Source organism: Pleurodeles waltl, chromosome 4_1 (genome assembly GCF_031143425.1).
Source record: "Pleurodeles waltl isolate 20211129_DDA chromosome 4_1, aPleWal1.hap1.20221129, whole genome shotgun sequence".
In the NCBI taxonomy this organism is placed as follows: domain Eukaryota; kingdom Metazoa; phylum Chordata; class Amphibia; order Caudata; family Salamandridae; genus Pleurodeles; species Pleurodeles waltl.
In genome coordinates this window covers 274798467-274818959 of record NC_090442.1, presented here as the reverse complement: position 1 = coordinate 274818959, position 20493 = coordinate 274798467, and the positions used below count along the sequence as shown (strand labels likewise).

Sequence of the window (20493 nt, the reverse complement as noted above, 5' to 3'; positions counted from 1 at the left end):
AGGAACACATTTTATCAATTTACTTGCTTAACCTGTGCTCATATATTCCTTTTCTGTACAACATATGCCCCCTGAAGTAGTTCCTTTACGGACATTTCTTGGAATGCTAGTATTCCCTGTGGCGTTATGCTCATGGTCACTTCCCTTCACACAGGATGATGATGGTTCTGTCCCAGGTGTGTCTCTTCAAGCAGCACACCTATTAACTCTGTTTTCCCTATGCTGTGGAATCCCATACATTTGTGTATGTCATTCCTGGCAGGATTCTCTGACCACTATGTATGTTTTATGATGTATGCCACCATACACCATCGGATATATATTTCCGTTGCCGGTATTCCTTCCATAACTAATGGTTTTGTTGGGTGTCATCTGGTCTGTTATTAACCTTTTGTACACTCCTTTGGGGTTGTTTCCCTCGAAATGTGTTTCTTTCTTACTTGTTCACATCTCTCCAGATACTTTTTCCTATGTTTCCTCCCTGGGCATTACAAATTATTGTAGCTCCGTGGTGGGTCTATTTTTTCTCTGCCCAGTAGCTGTCTTCCTTTCTAACCATACAGGTTTCTAAAGTTGATTACTTTTGCTTCTTTCCAGACATTGACTAGTCTGCTGGTCTTCAGCATCCTGTTGTTCTCAACCTATGAATTTTCTGTGGCCTCATGGTCATGGCTACAGACCCTCACTCTAAGTTGTGGGACTCTATTCTAGGTCTGTCTGTTTACATGCCTCACCTTTATGTTCTTGCTTCTTCTGCCCTATTCTTACCTTCAGGTTTTCCACTGCTGTTTCACTTCCTCTTCAATGTTTTTTTTCCAATTGATTACTATGCTTGTTTTCTTGTGTTCTGTGCTTCACAGTTCTGCTGGCCTTTTTGTGCGGATAGTTATTCCGCCTTCTGTTACACTTCATGGCTGCCTTTGTTTCCTCTTCATTGCTGTTTTCGTTGAAGGGTGTTTCTTCCTCCCCTTCAATTTTCTGTCAGGTTATTTCATTGTATTATGAGCACACTGTGACATAAGGTTCTTTTACTAAATGCCATGTCATTTCTGCTGCAAGGGTTCTATTACCAACCCTCCTATAGTGTTCTGTTTTGTCTATGGTGTACATGTGCTCTTGCCCTTTTTGGGCTGGACATTTTTTGTCCTTCCAATTCTATCTTCCCGTTGGGTTCTAGAGCTAGTTTCTCCTAGTTCCTTTAGGTCATCCGTTGCTGTATGTCTTTTTTACATCTTATGGTGTTCTGTTATTTACAGGTACATCATATCCTTCTGTTTTCACTTTCTGTGTTCCTTCACATGTATGTTCTGTTTTGGGCCGTGATACAGCTGTCCCTAGCACGTTTACTCTAGTCCTTTTGGTACCAATTTTGTTACCTTTGACTTCTTTCCAGACCAATGTCTACACGTTGTCCCTTTATGAATGTTACATGCCTATCTCTCATACTCCATTGGACGTTTAAACCCCTTTTTCATTCTGTTATTTATTATACACTTGTCGTTGTTACAACCACGTTCCCTTCTGGGACATTCCTTTCTAGTCATGACATCATATCCCCTGTTGATATGTCGGTCATCTACTCATTATGGGTAACTTACATTATCATCTCACAGTGTCTGTCTCGTGCCTGGCATATTTCCTCTTCATTGCCAGGTTGTTCATTGCGAGTCTGTTGAGATCAGTTTACAACCCTCCTCCTGGGTTGATATTGCTTTGGTATCTTATTCTAAGATAATGAATCTGCGGCTAGTTGTCTCTATCATATGGAGAAGTTACTTACCTTTGGCAACGCCTTACCTGGTAGACGCACAGACTAGCTGCAGATTCCTTATCGACCCACCCGTCCTCCCCGCTTGCGAACTGAGTTCTCTTCAGTCTCGCTTGGGGTAGTCTCTGCTGTCATTTCATTATTGTCTGAATAACATCATGATGTTTTCATCCTAATTGGCGGATACGCTATTTCTCTGCGGGATTCTATGTGGTTCCCCGTTGTTGTGCTGATTCTAGTCACAGTAGAAACTGGCGTCAGCACGTCGGGGAGGGACTATATGGACTCCGCTGATGTCATGCCCGGAGACAACGTCGCTGCAGAGTCGTTCGGCACTCTCCTGCTGAGGAAAAGTTTCCGGATCCAGTTTGATGTCTGGGGTTAATTCTAAAATAAGGAATCTGCGGCTAGCCTGTGTCTCTACCAGATAAGGCGTTACCAAAGGTAAGTAACTTGTCCATTAGGAACTCCGAATTACCTGAATTACAAGGTGTACACCCAGGCACACAGAATAGGGCTTTACATGGAAAGGGAAGCTGTCAGTCTAGTAGAAGGGGAGCTCCATAAATTTATGGTATACTAACTTGCCTTGCCAAAATATAAATGACCCCCTTAATCTTCACCTCTTGGTGGCTAGATTTAATTTGCATCTACACAACTCTTAAAAACCTAGGGCCAGTTGTAGCAAGGCTTTTACACCTCGCAAAGAGCAAAAATCGCTGTTTGCGAGGCGCAAAACCCACATCGCGATGCCCAGTCCCATTTTGCGAGTCAGTAACCTGGTTATTGACACGCAAAATGGGACTGCCAGTCGCAAATAGGAAGGGGTGTTCCCCTTCCTATTTGTGAGTCGCAGCGCGATTTAAGATTGCTTTGTGACCGCGAACGCGGTCCCAAAGCAATCGCAGTTACCACTAGTGTCACACTGGTGGTAACCCATTCGAAAAAGGGAAGGGGTCCCCATGGGAGCCCTTCCCCTTTGTGATTGGCCTTGAAAACATTTTTTCAGAGCTCTGAAAAATGAAACTGACACGTTTCAGTTTTTTGTTTGTAATGCATCTCGTTTTCCTTTAAGGAAAACGGGCTGCATTACAAAAAAAAAAAGAAAACTGCTTTATTTAAAAGCAGTCACAGACATGGTGGTCTGCTGGCTCCAGCAGGCCACCATCCCTGTGAGTGCTGCGACTCGCAAGGGGGTCGCAAATTGTAACCCACCTGATTAATATTAATGAGGAGGGCCTTTGCGACCCCCTTGCGACTCGCAGATGGTGTCAGGGACACCATCCTGCAGCGGGCATTGGGACTCGCAAATTGCGAGTCGCAATGCCGGAGTTTCCCACATCTGGCCCTTACTCCCATATTTAAGCGTCAGTGAGGGGAACGTACACTCAGCCACCAAAGTTCAATTTTGTTCATGAAAAGAATAATAATAAATATGAACACAACTCGGTTTTAAGTGTGTATTTATGTAGAGCATGTTCATCTCAAAAGAACGACTTTTTTCTCTTATCTTCTTGATGCTAAATGTATTGTGGAAACTCCTGCATCATGTGGACGCAGGTGGCAAAGGTGAAGTACTTCAACAGTGTGGTTAGCAACTGGGAGAATATGGGCATTGTAGGGATCACTTAAGGTTTTATTGCGCCACTGATGGATGCATTTTCGTTTGTGCTGAACTATCTGAAGTTTCCTGTGGACTCTTTTACATATAAATATTTCAGTCAAAATTGATCAATAATTCAGTATTGTTTTCAGCGTAACACTAAAGATTTATCAATAACTTCACACTACTCCATACACTGTGAGAGAAAAAAAGTTTTGAACCAACCTGACACTTCCTCCATTTTCATTTCCACTTTAAACTCTGCAGTAATATGCGACACTTCCTTGGCAGGTGATTTGCGACCTCGTCGTTTTTTCATAGAAGAGTCACACTTAAAGTTCACAGAAGTTACCTGACAATTATCATCGCACGGAGATTTATCCCCTTTTTATAAGAGAAACAAAAAAAGTAGTTAGTATCAGAACGAATGTGCTCATTTTTGGCAAAAATGAATGAAGGGTTATTTTCAAGTTAGTCAGTTTATTGCTTTTTAGCGTCCTTGCGGATAAAAACGGACACAAAATATCAATTTAAAATATAAAATCCGAGTATGACGGTTTATTAAACCCTACTATGTTCATGTCTTTTATTGCACACATAATTCAGACTTGCAGAGATATACTTGTTGCATAATTAATAGAGCGATATAAACTATATTTGGATGTTCAGTGCCTGAACTGATCTTTAATTGATAAGAAGTGCTAAGTAACTATTATGGCATTTCGGAACAAATATGATAGTTTACCAGTTAGATGAGTAATATTTTACTTTCTTTTTTGTTTGCTTTCCACGTATTTCTTTGTTTGTTTAGTTGATGGGTTTTGTACTGCACTAACATTTTATGCTGAGATCATTTCAAAGCACTAGGTATTGAGCGGTTTGAGTTGGTAAAAAAAGTCTCAACTCCAGCAGAAATAACAAAACAGAATTAAAACAGAGGGGGCTAGAGGAAACAAAGTGCTGGATTCTTTTTACTATGGAGAATCATATGAGAATGGGTGATCTTAATGGACAGGAGGGGTTCTGTGAAAGCAGTGGTACGTTAGTATTAATAAATAACCTATATTTTGAAAATATTATTTAAAAATGATATCTTTCCCTAATGAAGATAGATTGAGTTTTGAAACACATTGTACGATATTGGAGACTATGTATGTATGACACAGCACATTCAATCAATTAATCAATCAGGGATTTATAAAGTGCTGCAAATCAAGGTGTTGGAGTTGGTTGCTAGCTGCTTAGTGGTAGACCGTTCAATAAAACAGTCAGTTATTGAGTCCTTTCTTGAATTGCTGGAGTGTTGAGGCAGTCCTGAGGTGTTGGGGAAGGTCATACCACACTCTGGTCACCAGGTGTGAGAAGGTGCGATCTCCACTGTTGATTCGGCAGATCCAGGGGGTGTGAGCGAGGAAGAGGGAGGAGCATTGTAGGTGTCTGGTTGGTTGGTGGAATGTCATGCATTTGTTGATGTACTCTGGTCCTTCATCATGCAGAGCTTTTTACACATGGGTAAACATCTTGAACTGGCATCTCTTCTGGATTGGGAGCCAGCGTAGCTTCCTGAGGTGCAGTGTGATTTGGGTTTGTCTATGGAGGTCCAGGCTCCCAAGTTTTGTACTGTTTGTAGTCTCTTCAGGAAGCGTGATGTGGTCCCTACGTAGAGTGTGTTCCTGTAGTCCAGCCTGCTGTTGGAGAGGGCCTACGTGAAGGTTCATCTGGTGTTAATTGGGAGCCACCTGAAAATCTTACAGAGCATGAGCAGGGTGTGGAAGCAGGCCGATGATACTGTTTACCTGTTTCTTCATGGATAGCTTTCCAGGATGGTGTCAAGGTTGCGGGCGTGGTTTGTTAGGGTGGGGGAAGGGCAAGTTCAGAGAGCCACCATGAGGACTTCTGTCTTGTCTCTGTTAAGTTTGAGACAGTTGTCCCTCACCCAGTTGGTGACGTTCATCATATATCTGTGGAAGTTGCCTCTGGTGTTGGAGGGGTCTTCCAAAAGCAAGAGGATGAGTTGCAAGACAGTCAGTGTATTTGCACAGCAACTGGTTGCTGATCCACCATGCAGTTTGTGATTTAGTGATGTACAAATCAGTTGCATCATATAATCTGCAATAAAATGAGGTCACAAACCTCCTGCCTCATTATCAATGGAAGAACCATAAGAAAGAAAATCATTCTGATGCAATCACCAAAGGGATTTTCTTTTTTTTTTTAAAGCAGAGCTGGGACACAAGGAACAAAGTTGAGATCTGTAAACAGCATGTTTTTTTTATTTACTTTGATGTGCAGTGCGTATAGCAGGGAGATTATATCTCCATTCTAGTGGTACCTTTCCCTAGTGGATACCTGCTTCGAGCTTGCCTCAGCCCTGCAATCCCCAAGCAGAAATGCACCCACTAAACACCGAGGAGAGCATCCTACGGGGCATGAGGAAGGTGTTCTCACACAAAAAAGAAACAGTCCTTGTGACAATCTGGGGGAGGAGTTGGGGGTTTAGACAACAGGATATTAAGAATTAAAACAAAGAAGGGGTGGGATGGCTCACCTTAGCATCCAGCAGTGCTCCCCAACCAAAACGGCCCCTACAGTCTTTGTGCCCCCAAGAGCATTTTGGGTGTTTACCCCACTTTCCCCTTCCCCACTAGACCCCTGGATTAACAAAGAAGGGGGCATGCTCCAGTGCCAGGGTGGGAAACCCCCATGCTTTAATTGCCACAGTAGACGTTCTGCCCCTGGGGAACAGGCTGGGGTTGTTCACTCTGGCCTGCATACCTTTTGTAGCATAACAGTTATATGAATGTTAAGCACAAAGTGATCCAACCATCAAAATAGAGGCTTAGTACTTAGGGTGGAAAAGCCCTAGCAACTAAGGGACTGAGGCTACAAATGTGGGATGTATGCCTGTGACAAAAGACCTCAATTCCTGTGTGCGCGTGTCCAGGACACCAACGCTTTTTCGTAAATGCAACCCATATCCCCTTTGCAAGTAAGTTACCACCCCAAGTCAGGTAACAAAAATTAGCAAGTGGTTTATTTCAAGATAGGCAAACTTCATCTATTTTTTCTTTGGCTGAGAGGAATTATGGTTGCTCCGAGGGCACAAAAGTAAGCTCACTACAGAAGCTTGAAGAACCACTGTCAATGATTGAGACATTACCTTTATTCTATTGTATAATTCTTGTTAGAGCACATGGCTACCCATAGGTCTCACAGCGCTAGGACAGTCATTATAATAGCTAGAATGCTGAATACTACCTTAAGGGTACTTGCAATAAGGTATTAACGTTTTCTGTATCACAATAGTGCTCCTGAAAGCCAAGGATGCTTGTTGTGCCTAAATGGCACTCTAGAAGGCAGGTAGCACACAGGCAAACGTGCTGGGGAATCCCCCTTCACACACTGTCAGGGGTCAGGCAAAGTCATTAGCTATGTGCAATTAACATTAAGGTACTTACATCACCCAGCCATGACAGAGCTAGGCCCCACAATTATGTATCGTTTTTTTTTGGGATTCCTAAATGTTGGGAACAAAGAAGACTTGTGCTGCAGGTGATTCTGTATGCTTCCTGTATCCTTGGCAAGTGCGTGCAAAATCAGTGAACACGAGTGCAAGTACATGAGTTTCACATCTGCTTATGGCATATTAACCCCTTCGCTGCCAGGCTTTTTCCAATCCTGTGGCGAGCCTTTTTTTGGCTGTTTGGGGCAGTTTGCGCTTAGGCCCTCATTACTTTTTGTCCACATAAGCTACCCACACTAAATTTGCGTCCTTTTTTTCAACATCCTAGGGATTCTAGAGGTACCCAGAGTTTGTGGGTTCCCCCGAAGGAGACCAAGAAATTAGCCAAAATACAGTGAAAAGTTCGGTTTTTTAAAGAAAATGGGAAAAAAGGGCTGAAGAAGAAGGCTTGTGGTTTTTTCCCTGAAAATGGCATCAACAAAGAGTTTGCAGTGCTAAAATCACCATCTTCCCAGCTTTCAGGAACAGGCAGACTTGAATCAGAAAACCCAATTTTTAACAAAATGTTGGCATTTTACTGGTACATACCCCATTTTTACTAGACATTTCTAGAAAGTAGACAACATTCTGAATTCACCAAGGGGTAATTTGTGTAGATCCTACAAGTGTTTCCTACAGAAAATAACAGCTGAATTAAAACATATTGAAATTGAGGTGAAAAAACAGCCATTTTTCTCCACCTCTTACTCTGTAACTTTTTCCTGCGATGTCAGATGTTTTAAAGCAATATACCGTTACGTCTGCTGGACTTTTCTGGTTGCGGGGATATATAGGGTTTGTAGGTTCATCAAGAAACCTAGGTACCCAGAGCCAATAAATGAGCTGCACTTTGCAATGGGTTTTCATTCTATACCAGGTATACAGCAATTCATTTGCTGAAATATAAAGAGTAAAAAATAGGTATCAAGAAAACTTTTGTATTTCCAAAATGGGCACAAGATAAGGTGTTGTGTTGAGAAGCAGTGGTTATTTGCACATCTCTGAATTCCGGGGTGCCCATACTAGCATGTGAATTACAGGACATTTCTCAAATAGACTACTTTTTTACACACTGTCTTATATTTGGAAGGAAAAAATGTAGAGAAAGACGAGGGGCAATAACACTTGTTTTGCTATTCAGTGTTCCCCCAAATCTCCCGATAAAAACTGTACCTCACTTGCATGGGTAGGCCTAATGCTCGTGACAGGAAATGCAACATGGATACATCACATTTTTACATTGAAATCTGACATGTTTTTTGCAAACTGCCTAGCTTAGATTTTGGCCTCTAGCTCAGCCGGTACCTAGGGAAACCTACCAAACCTGCGCATTTTTGAAAACTAGACACCAGGGGAATCCAAGATGGGGTGATTTGTGGGGCTCTCACCAGGTTCTGTTACCCAGAATCCTTTGCAAACCTCAAAATTTGCCCAAAAAAACACTTTTTCCTCACATTTCGGTGACAGAAAGTTCTGGAATCTGAGAGAAGCCACACATGTGCTTCCACCCAGCGTTCCCCCAAGTCTCCAGATAAAAACGGTACGTCACTTGTTTGGGTAGGCCAAGTGCTCATGACAGGAAATGGCCCAAAACACTATCTGGACACATCAAAATTATCAAATACAAAACTTCCTGTTTTTGTGGGGGGGAAACTGCGTTTTTGGTCCTGGGCTCAGCAGCTATCTAGGGAAACCTACCAAACCCATACATTTCTGAAAACTAGACACCCGAGTGAGTCCAGGGAGGTGTGACTTGCGTGGATCCCCCAATGTTTTCTTACCCACAATCCTCAGCAAACCTCAAATTTAGCTAAATAAAATCACATTTTTCCCACATTTCTGTTTCGGATCACCGCACCAGGACAAATTTCCTACCACCTAACATTCCCCTCAGTCTCCCGGTAAATATGATACCTCACTTGTGTAGGCTGGCCAAGTGCCTGTGACAGGGAAGAGACAAAAACATGTCAAAATTGAGGGGGAACCAAAGCGGGTCCAAAAGGGCAGTTTGAAAAAAAACATTTTTAGGCTGACAAGTGCAGCAGAATTTTTATTGGTATAGATGAGACAATGTTGGGTGGTAGGAATTTTGTGGATTCTTGCAGATTCTGGAAGGTTCCATCACAAAAATGTGGGAAAAATGTGTGATTTCCAGCAAAGTTGGAGGTTTGCAGGGCATTGTTGGTAAGAAAATGGTGCATGTGCATGTGAAGCACACCACCCTGGAATCAACCAGATGTTTAGTTTTCAGATGTGTCTAGGTCTTGTGGATTTTTCTATATGGCAGCGTCCCAAAGTCCAAAAAGTGCTGCCCTCACCATTCCCAGTGGGACGATTTTGAGAGTTACCAAGCTCTCATGGCCGAGATGTAAAACCCAAAACAATCAAATGTCCTCTTGCTTGCCGTGGGATAAGATGTTTTAGTGTGCGGGGGAGAGCTGAAACATTGTTACCCATTCAGTTGGGGCGGGGGCATAACCAAGCCCATACTGGTTGGTAGCCACCACCCCACTATTTTTAGTTTAAAAAAAATAAATCCATGGCATCTAGTAGACTTTCTGCCTCCCCACCCGGGGCTGTGGATCGGGGGTAATTGCCCCATCTGCCTACTGTTGGGTAGAACAACTCTGGCCCCATTTAGGTTGGGGGTACGGCCATACCCCCACCCTCTAATTTTGAAAAAAAAATCTTCTCTGGTGGCCTTTCTGCCCTCCTTGGGGGCAGATGGGCCTTCCACAAATAGGCTGATCTGCCCAGATATGGCCAACAGTAATGTGCCTCCATGGGGAGCGACCCTTGCCCAAAGGGCTGCCCCCCCAAACAAAACACACACACACCAATTCCTGGTGTCTAGTGGTTTCTGCCTCCGTTAGGGGCTTTTTGGCCTAACAAAAATAGGCCGATCTAACCTCAAGGGGGGCAGCAATGGCCTAAATACAATTTGCCCCCCAGGGGAGAGACCCTTGCCTAAGGGGTCACTCCCCACATATAAAAAAATATAATAAAAAAAAAATGCATCCCTGGTGTCAAGGGGTTTTCTGCCCCCAGAGGGGGCAGAAATGGCCTACAAATAATTTGGCCCCCTGGGGAGCGGCCCTTGCCCAAGGGGCCGCTCCCCTTATGCGTTAGTATAATTAAAAAAATAATTCCCTGGTGTCTAGTGGTTTCTGCCAGAAATGGCCTAAAAACATTTTGGCCCCCCAGAGAGCGACCCTTGCCTAAGGGGTCGCTCCCCACACATAAAAGAAAAAAATAAACAAAAAAAATTATCCCTGGTGTCTAGTGGTTTTCTCAAATCACAGGCATCTATCGTGCATGAGGTCACACATTCTAAGAATGTTCGAAGCCTGGTAAAATATTAAAGTGTGCAGCAACAAGATAAATGAGCAATGAATTTTAGTGGGTATGTAATTTGAGGACTAATTGAGTTTAAATTGTTAAATGAAGAATTATTATTTCTGAGAGATTTTGTACATAGGTTTTCTATTGGCAATGTTTAAACATTTAGAAACATTTAATTTAGCTAATGCAACTCCGTAGGAATAAAGGGCATTTCTGGTTAATTCCTTGCAATGCTTTTTGTGAATTATGACACCTGTTTTTTTCTTGGTTGAAAAGTTAAACCATTAGGGGGACTATTCATACACATAAATCCATGTACGTATATCTGCGCACATTTACCTGTCTGCCTATGGCTAGGTGGAGATCTCCACTCGGACAGTATCACCAATTCCGTGTGTAGGATTTAAGAGTCTCAACTCAATTGCTCTAGGGTTTGAGCCTCCTACTATTACATTTCTATTGTGTAGTAAATTTACAGCACCATTTCTACTATTTGTCTGATGGAAGTGTTTTGCATCTGTGGGGAAGAGATCTTCGCTGCTTAGTGGAAGTTTCACTGCTGGGGCAGAGACCTCTGATTTGAAAGTAATAGAGGAACTATATATATAGCCAAAACACATGCACCTGACATAATAATACTCCAAACACATAAATGCAGCACACATTTTAGACTGCCCTCTTCACTTTGACTTCATACAACACCAAAGTATTCCAAGGTGCATACAGCCCCACTCAGAGGAAAATAAACTTTAATGAGGTGGAGACAGAACTTGCTATTACCTTTGTTGTTATTCATTATAAGGGACTATGTGGGCTGGCTCCATACAGCCTCAGTGGAGCATAGATGATGGCCAAAAGATAGGAGTTGACAGACTATGTCAATGAATTTTTGGTGGAGAGATGTGTCTTGCATTTAAGTGAACTAAGTCAGTGTTTTGCTTTCCTTATCTTATCTTATGACTGAGCTGACAAAACATCTCTGGAATGCACTTCTAGTTTAAAGAAGACATTTATTATTACTTCACCAGGAGGTTCCTGAAAGACGAGATTAGTAGGTTGGAAGCACATGTTTAAAAGTAGTTGCAGCAATGAAAACAAAATATATCAAAGTATTTCTCAATTGCAATGTACACAGCAAAAACTTGTGATTATATTATAGCATAACTTCAAAGCAAAGAATAAAAGTCAAAATTGCATCACTGTAGGGCCTATCACTGCTTGTCATCTTTCTCATGCCAGCAAGTTGATGACTCCTGTTCAACTGCGAGAAAGAGATTTTCCACCCAAACGGGAGGGCAGGCAGCTGACGTCCACTCCTGACTGAAGTCCTGGAAAATTTCCCCTTGCTGCTGCCCAGGGACACCGTTAAAAAGCCTGGCCCCCTCTTCTTAGAGTTGGGAAATAAACAAGCCATTGGAGATTGGCCAGATCTCCTAAGCCTCTCCTGTTCCCAAGGCTGAGTAGAAAGGAAAACACAAACTATACGCTCTCTTATCACGTTAGGGTTCGTGTAAATTCAATTTGAAAAACACAGCTTAGTCTACCATGTGGAAAAACACAGCTCATCTGCAATGTCTCAACTGTAATGTCTAACTGCACGTTAAAGCCATTAGGCAGCTAACCTAAATACCAAATGTAATGTCTAATGCCATGTTAAAGCCAATAGGCAGCTAAACTGAATACAGAACGTAATGTCTAATGCCACGTTAAAGCCAATAGGCAGCTGAACTGAATACAGAATATAATGTCTAATGGCATGTTAAAGCCAATAGGCAGCTAAACTGAATACAGCACGTAATGTGCTCCTGATGAACATTGAACAACTAATATGCGCAGTAGTGAAACACAAAGTCATTGGTCAAACACAATTAATGCCATAACAGTCAGCAACAGTTATTTAAACTATTTTTAAACTATTTTGGCTGAACATGACATTTAACCAGCCTTTGAAAATTAAAGCAATACTGCCGCTCTGTTGTGGAATCTGGCTTTATGTTAAATTATATAGTTTAACGGTGTTAGTTTGTTCTGTAAATCATAGGAGAAAGTGTGAAAATGTCATGTTGGTCTTGGAGTGGCCATTTACAAACCAGCCTGACCCCCTTAAGTTGCTATGCTTGTCCTTTTCTCAGCAAGGTGCAAACTGCCCTAAGAAGAAAAGAAGACCTGTTTATTTAATGCTGTATAAATGGCCATCTGCCTGACACTGGAGCGTAGAGAGAAGTGTGTTTCCAGCTCTCCCTTGGACATCCGAGGCTGAAAGGTGTTTGAAGCGCTTCTGCGACAAGCTTCATAGTGTAGCAGTGGAGCTAACCTGCACTGTGAAATCTTGATCCTGAAGTTGGGTCTCAGCGGCAGAGTAAAGTACGACTGCATGGGATAAGTGGACATTTCTACTGCCTGGAAAAAGTTTCTCCTGTGTCTGGTGAGTGAAGGCGGCCATTAATCCAAAAGGAGTTAATGCAAGTGCAGAGGAATCCAAGCAACCAATTTTAACTGAAAAATTGAACTGAATTTGTGGGGAACTTTCCTAAAATTTGAATTCATAGATCAGTTACAAAAATAAGTCTTTTGGGTTGTATATCATGAAATTGACCACAAAAAATTGTGACACAAAAATATTGTTGCTTATTGACTATTAAAATCGCTATCGACATGCAAACTGTTGTCTGGGGGCTGTCAGGATTTAAAGCCCCAAAAGGAGAAGCTGTCAGTGCCAGCAGTCGCCCTTAAGCCTGTGTGTTTCCCCGCAGCAGGGGACACGCAAATTGCTCTCTAGGGGCTGTCAGGACTCAAAGCTCCAGAGTTCCAGGACCTAAAGGGAGGAGCTGTAAGCGCCAGTGGGCACTTCTAAGCCTGTGTTTTTCCCTGCAGAACACGCCTGGACTTGTACCTGGGCAAAGTCTGGGCCAAGAGGTGACCCGTCTGCACCTGTCTATGGCCGGACCAGGCCCGGCTGGGACACCCCTCTTGGCCTTTGGTCAGAGTATTTCATATAAACCTCGGCTTAAGGTAGGATTCAACCATTTTTAAGCTGAACCATTGTTTAAGTTGTATTTTTAATGAAGGGGAAAAATCCCGCTCATCAGTCTAATTTAGGTGATAAAGGAAATTCATCAACTCCTTTAATAATGTCATATTTATCATCAGCTATGGGTGCAATTCCCTCTGAGTTAGAACAGGTCGGAAATCGAGTAGACACTGTTCAAAGGCTGATTAAAGATTTAAAAACATATTCAAGTGACCTGCTGGTGGAAACTTATACTATGGTATCAATTGTACCATAAATTGGAGAAAACTGTGCTCACCTAGGAGCCCCTTTAATTGACCAGCAACCAACAGTTACGGCTCAGCTTACAAATTCCTGCATTGTGCATGGCCTCCTTGCTGACATATCTATTGTCAGCTCAAGTAGCCACCATTCAAATACGCACAAACCTCTGCCTTCTAAACATAGGCGGGTGACAGAAATGTTCAGAGTGGCACAAATACGCCTTGAAAGTCAAAGGAAAAACCCGATGCCCCAGTTAAAAATCCAGCTACTTTTGATGAACCTGACCTTTGAACTGTATGATCTAATACTTGCAAACCTTTCTTCAATAATTTGGAGATTTTACTGAAGAGTTTTCAACAACTTGTATCCATAAAAATAAAAGACCTTGGTGAAAGAGTTAAAGCTCTATTAGATACTCAGTGTAACCTTTTCCAGACATTCTCAGTCTCATTCTACATCCCGGGTAAGAGGGCCATCTCCAGCCTGTGATTTTAGTTTTGAATTCTAGTGATTCTAGCAAGCCTACGCTCAACCCCTAATTGTGATCAAATATCCAACATAATACTGTACACTCAGATAAAGTGCCTAGCACTTCAGAACGCCACCAGCCCCATAATAATAAAAATTATGAACCTGGTAACGTTGAGCGATGGGATCGACTACAATTACCACCTGAGGGCCTGATCCACAAAGGTAAACTTAGACGTTTGGTCTAAACTTAGACCAAACGTCTAGGTTTACATCTTTAGGAATTCACAAAGGACATTGATGAGTAGTATATTTAGGTCCTAACTCAGAGCTGATCTCCGCTGCTAGTGCAGACCTAAAGGTACTACTCATAATTGCCCTTTGTGAAATCCCAAAGTTGTAAACGTAGATGTTTGGTCTAAGTCTAGACCAAACGTCTGTTTACCTTTGTGAATCGGGTCCTGGGTGTTCACCCTGTGAGCAAGAATTCATAAGAAGATTGGCGGGGCCTAAAGTTTAAAGTTGCTCACTGATGTAATAGTAAATCAGGCACGCCAACTGATTTGGTGGATGAAATCCTCATGGTATTGAGGGTTTGATGGCTTGGCTATGCACCTAAAACTTCAATAGGGGACTGCACGGTAGTGAACTTTAGAAGTTACCAGCTGGTGAGTGCATTATTACACCATTTAGATTATTTAGTAAACAAACAGAAGATAAGTGTGCTTCCTCTGGGTTTCTTTTATCATCCATCAACTTCAGCGGCCTTTAATTTAATGAAGTCCAGGCAAGGCCCCCGGCATAGGCCAAATTGTTTTTTGACTCCCATGTAAACGCAAATGACTTTGTACCTCCATCAGGCTTACTGGACATTGATTGACTGGTTGTGCTTTTGGTTTCCCTTGTAACAGTGCCGTCACTGCTGCCTACTATTGAGTGTATTAACTGTGGGAGTGGGAAGTGCATTACAAACAGTCTTAAATTTGAAGCTAATAGGGCAGATGGCCTACGTCTTCTTTCTTGAAATATAGTGGGTATCAGTAAGAAGCTGGATGATGTGGGATGGCTGCAAATTGTTAAAAATGATGATGTTGCGTATTGCCAAGAGCCTTGCACCCTAGAATAATTCTATATTGATGGCTTTCAATCTTTCTGTATTGCAGCTACACCTTCTACATCCGGCCAACCAAAGAGGGGCTTAGGAACACTTATCTCATTGCATCTTCGTAATGTAAAAGTTGAAGAGGTGTTGTGCACTTCTTGTTGCCAAATTGTACATCTGACACTTATTGGTTTACCAGCTGTCCTGCTAATCAACTTTTATTTTACCTTTTTGAATAATCAACCCCCTGAACCAATCTTTGAATTAGAGCACTTTATCGCAGATTATATTGAAAGTAGTACAGAGAGGGTGGCTATTATCTGGATGGGGGATTTTAACATCAATAAATGATCCCTAAAGGGAGACTGTGTTTGTAAGATTACAATATACTACACATTTTATGCATAATCCCTGCAGAGATACACTAAATCAGATTATTGTTAAACATATTTTTCTCTTCAACTTGTACTTTCATAAGGAGGGTGTGCTGCATCTGCCAACTTTCGCGGGCCAATGTAGTAGGACTACAATTGATTATATCATGCTTTCATCACATCTGGCCCAATTAATTTCAAACCCAAACATATTTCGTTCTAGCATCAGTGAGCACAACCGAGTTTCAGTCTGCTTAAACATTCTCCTTACTAAAACCTAAAGTATGGCTGTGCATCTAAACTACAGTTTCGCCCAATCAAGGGAATATCTGGATCACAATAAATTTGTTGAGGGCTTAATTGCTGAAAAGAAAGAAGAGGTGATGTGTTGTCAGATGAGGCTAAGCCACGGGGAATTCGAGAAAGTTTAGATAATCTCTGCAAAACGGTGTTCAGTGGAATGGTTGTTAAGAAAATACACATAGCACCCACTACTTATAGATGGTTCAACCGTGCATGTACTACTGCTTCGAAAAACCTTCAATTGGCCACCAAAATGTTACCTCATAATACTAAGGCCTATAGGCAAGCCAGGCAAAGTTATACGGTGACTCTAGTAGTCAGAAGGGAGATAAGAGAGAAGACCTGGGAGGGCTTACAATCAGCCTTGGAACATAGGGATGCCAGGGCCTTCTAGGAAGTCATTAAACATGCTTTTTCTCCAAAGCTAGGCATCACAAAATAGAATGTCACATCCCCTCAGAAGATTGGGTAGCCCATTTTTCAAGGATATTTGATCAAGGGTCACCTCTCCTAGATTAATCTAACACTGCTCTGAATTGTGGACCCCTGGGACCTTATTTCATTTAAGTGATACAGGTATGGCTATCACAAAGAGCCCTGCCAATACGACACCTGGCCTTGGTGGGGTTCCTATAGATGCCCTTTTTTTTTTTTCTCTGTTACATTAATTTGTTTGAACAAGTGCTGATGGCCATAGGGAAGGGTTCACCTAAGGTTGGCAGTAGACCTGTGCCTGTCCTACTTTATGCAGATGATGCAGTGCTAATTTCTCGCACCGCTAATGGGTTACAGATATTACTTGATTCCTTTAATTATTTCATGGGGAAACTCAAAGGTCAATCACCTGAAATCGTATAATATGACACATGCCTTAAAAAGAACACATTCAGGAAGGTATAATATAGGTGAGATCCCTATTACTAAGGTACAACATTTTAACTACCTTCGTATTATGTTGGACACTAACCTAAAGGGGGATAAGCTTGTAACTTAGAGAGTGAATAAATTTACAGGGGCAGTGGATGCAATTTTCATAATTGCCAGGGAACTTGGTAATAGGCCTAACAAAGAACTAATTTCACTGTCAGACCGGGGGACACACACACAGGCACACAAAATACACCCTCAGCGGCACAGGGGCGGCCGGGTGCAATGTGCAAATTAGGTGTCGGGTTTTGTCGACTTTTGCGTTGAAAGCAATGGAGGGACCCGGGGACCGATGCAGGCAGGGCACAGAGGGGCTTCTCGGGCAGCCACCGACTGGGCTAGGATGAGGGCCACCTGCTGGTCACTCCTGCACTGGTAGGTGGTTCCTCTCGGTCCTGGGGGCTGCGGGTGCAGTGCTTGGTCCAGGCGTCGGGTTCCTTTGTTATCAGGCAGTCACGGTCAGAAGGAGCCTGTGGATCCTCTCTGCAAGCGTCGCTGTAGGGGAGCAGGGAGGTCGACACAGGGTGTCCACATCGTTGGAGTCTCCTGGGGGTCCTCTCTGCATTGGTGGTTCTCCTGAAATTGCACCGGGGGCGTCAGGTGCAGAGTGTGAAGACTCACGCTTCCGGAATGAGGCGAGAGTCTCTTTAAATTTGGTTTCTTGTTGCTGTTTTTGAACAGAGGCACTTTTCTCGGGAGGTTCTTGGTCCTTTAGGTGCAGGGCAGACCTCTAAGTCCTCAGAAGTCACTGGTCCCCCTGGATGCGTCGCTGTGCAGGTTCTTTGAGTCTGGAGACAGGCCGGTAGGGCTGGGCTGGGGCCAAGTCAGTTATCATCTCCGTAGTCTCTGCAGGGCTTTCAGGTCTGCAGTCCTTCTTTCTTCTGGTTTCCTGGGTTCAGGGTTGCCCCTAAATACTCAATTTAGGGGGGTGTTTAGGTCTGAGGGGCAGTAGCCAGTGCCTACTGTCCTTGAGGGTGGCTACACCCTCTTTGTGCCTCCTCCCTGTAGGGAGGAGTGCACATCCCTAATCCTATTGGGGGGAATCCTCCAAAACAAGATGGAGGATTTCTTAAGGCAGGTGTCACCTCAGCTCAGGACACCTTAGGGGATGTCCTGGCTGGATGGTGACTCCTCCTTGTTTTTTTCATTATCTCCCTGGACTTGCCGCCAAAAGCGGAGGCTGTGTCTGGGGGGCGGGCATCTCCACTAGCTAGAGTGCCCTGGGGCATTGTAACATGAAGCCTGAGCCTTTGAGGCTCACTGCTAGTTGTTACAGTTCCAGCAGGGGGGAGGTGTGGAGCACCTCCACCCAGTGCAGGCTTTGTTTCTGGCCCCAGAGCACAAAGGCTCTCACTCCAGGGGGTCAGAAACTTGTCTCCGTGGCAGGCTAGCACAGACCAGTCAGTCCTGCACTGAAGGATTGGGTAAAATACCGGGGGCATCTATAAGATGTCCCTGTGTGCATTTTGTAAATAAATCAGTGTAGGTTTATTATTCTGAGAAGTTTGATACCAAACTTCCCATTGTTCAGTGTAGCCATTATGGAACTGTGGAGTTCGTTTTGACAAACTCCCAGACCATATACTTAATATGGCCACACTGTACTTACAATGTCTAAGAATAGACTTAGACACTGTAGGGGCATATTGCTCATGCAGCTATGCCCTCACCTGTGGTACAGTGCATCCTGCCTTAGGGCTTTAAGGCCTGCTAGAGGGGTGACTTACCTATGTTACAGGCAGTATTTTGTGTGCATGGCATCCTGAGGGGGATGCATGTTGACTTTGCCTTTCTCTCCCCACCAACATACACAATCTGCAATGGCAGTGTGCATGCGTTAGGTGAGGGTCCCTTAGGGTGGCACAACACATGCTGCAGCCCTTGGGGACCCTCCCTGGTCACAGGGCACTTGGTACCACTGATACCTTTTACAAGGGACTTGTCTGTGTGCCAATTGTGGAAACCATGGTACATTTTTTGTGAAAGAACACTGGTGCTGGGGCCTGTTTAGCAGGGTCCCAGCACACTTCTTAGTCAGGTTAGAACCAAATCAGGCAAAAAGTGGGGGGTAACTGCAACAGGGAGCCATTTTCCTACACCCTTTTAACCTGGTTAAAGATTTGGCATTCCCCCCCCAGACCAAGTATCCTGACAAGTTCCAGACGACTGTGTTAAGCAAGACAATATAGATTCTATTCCCTGGTTAGTTTATATTAAAAGAACTTTTACAGAGCTTGGAGTCCCTAATCTCTTCATTTGGCAAATACAATTTTAGGTAAAATCCCTTTTTTTTTTTAATAACAGAGAAAATGTATCATAACCATCAAAATTCAGATGATGGACTCTGTCCGTCGTTATACAGAGATCATGACCACAAGAGGAATAGAACCTTATTAACTGTGGACATTTAACCCTGAACACAGATTTTATCTTGTCGTAGTTTGACTCTTGCTCTTGGCAAGACTGCTGGTTTAAGGATGACAGTACTTATGTATGCAGGCGACTATGTCAGTCCAACAACAAGTCACAACTGTCGTCCCACCCCTCCCGGGTCACAAGCAGCACCTCACCAAAAACCCAAACAGTAAAAGGTGATTTGTGGCAGCCTTTATGCATGGACTCAAGAGAGCGACATCTCAGGGAGTATCGTGGTTAAACTGAGATTACCCTTCTCTCACATGAACAACATGTCTCAATGAAACACAGGCAATGAGAGAGATACAGTAAAGTTTTAAATAGGTTTTATTAACAAAACTGCAATCTACAATAAATTGCATGAGCTGCAATGATAAGGATAATGAACAGTTCAAGAAACATAATTTTGAACACAAGAGTCATTAATACAAAGACTCTCACCATCTTGCAATAGTATGAAATGACATGAGATATGAAATATGTCCTAATATCCTAGCATGATAAACCTAATCTCTAACCTCAAAGAGAGCTAGATGTGTTAAACCTAATCTGCCAATGCCATGTCCATGAGGAGAGCCCTCCAACCCTTGTTACCTTGGAATGAGATCTCTAGCTCATACTACGTAGGGACACGAAGACTGGGTCAGAGTCAAAATGACAGCATCGATAGCAGCAATGGCATCTGGTCGTAATCCCTCTGACTATCTGTCTAAGTGAGGTGCATTTATACAGATTTTCTCTGACCACTGACGTAGGTCTGTTCCCAAACAATAGATAACAAGAAATGCTTGGTATGTCAATTTATGTAAACAATTCCCTCGAAGGCGTGAAGAGGGAAAGTACCTAATGTGAATACCTACAGTTTGTTCATCTTTGTCACTTGATAGTGACGCCTTACCGTGGTGGCACTGATAACCTGAAACTAAAACATTGGCCTAACCAGAAACAATAGTGCCATCTTGGATAAATATAAATAATTGCACTAAAACAGAGCAAGCTAAGTAGGGTAAAAGTCATTAGGTGACGGGGCACAGGTCTGCAAGCCAGAAGACTAAGCTAACTTCCGTTTCCCATTAAAACAAGATAGAATTCACTACACCCTCCCCATTGCCGTAACAAGTATGACGCCATTGGAGGACGCCACCGAAGGTGAATTAATCCAAGATAAAAAAAAAGCTCTGGACTAAAACAAATTAAAATCATAAAAAACATAGCTATAAACTTTATTTAAAAACATATTAAAAAATAATAGCTAAAAACATACAAAGATATCTAATGTCAACATGACAAGCACAGCAGGCCAAAGTTAAAAGGCAATGTTTAATTTTAGTAATGTAAGCCAATCATCAGATCTTTCTAACAGTAATCATGATCTTGAAGAGCATCTTCGAAGCCATTGAATGGAAAGGACCTCA

At 42.9% G+C, this 20493-nt stretch overlaps 1 protein-coding gene across 2 annotated transcripts in view; it reads right to left on the bottom strand.

The window, feature by feature from the left end:
* SCUBE1 (signal peptide, CUB domain and EGF like domain containing 1) overlaps positions 1-20493 on the bottom strand; it is a 2009692-nt gene that overhangs the window by 571777 nt on the left and 1417422 nt on the right. For both annotated transcript variants that reach the window (XM_069228295.1, XM_069228296.1), the window contains exon 14: positions 3597-3755. In XM_069228295.1, the coding sequence (XP_069084396.1) occupies positions 3597-3755 (159 nt within the window). The remainder of the gene's footprint in view (positions 1-3596; positions 3756-20493) is intronic.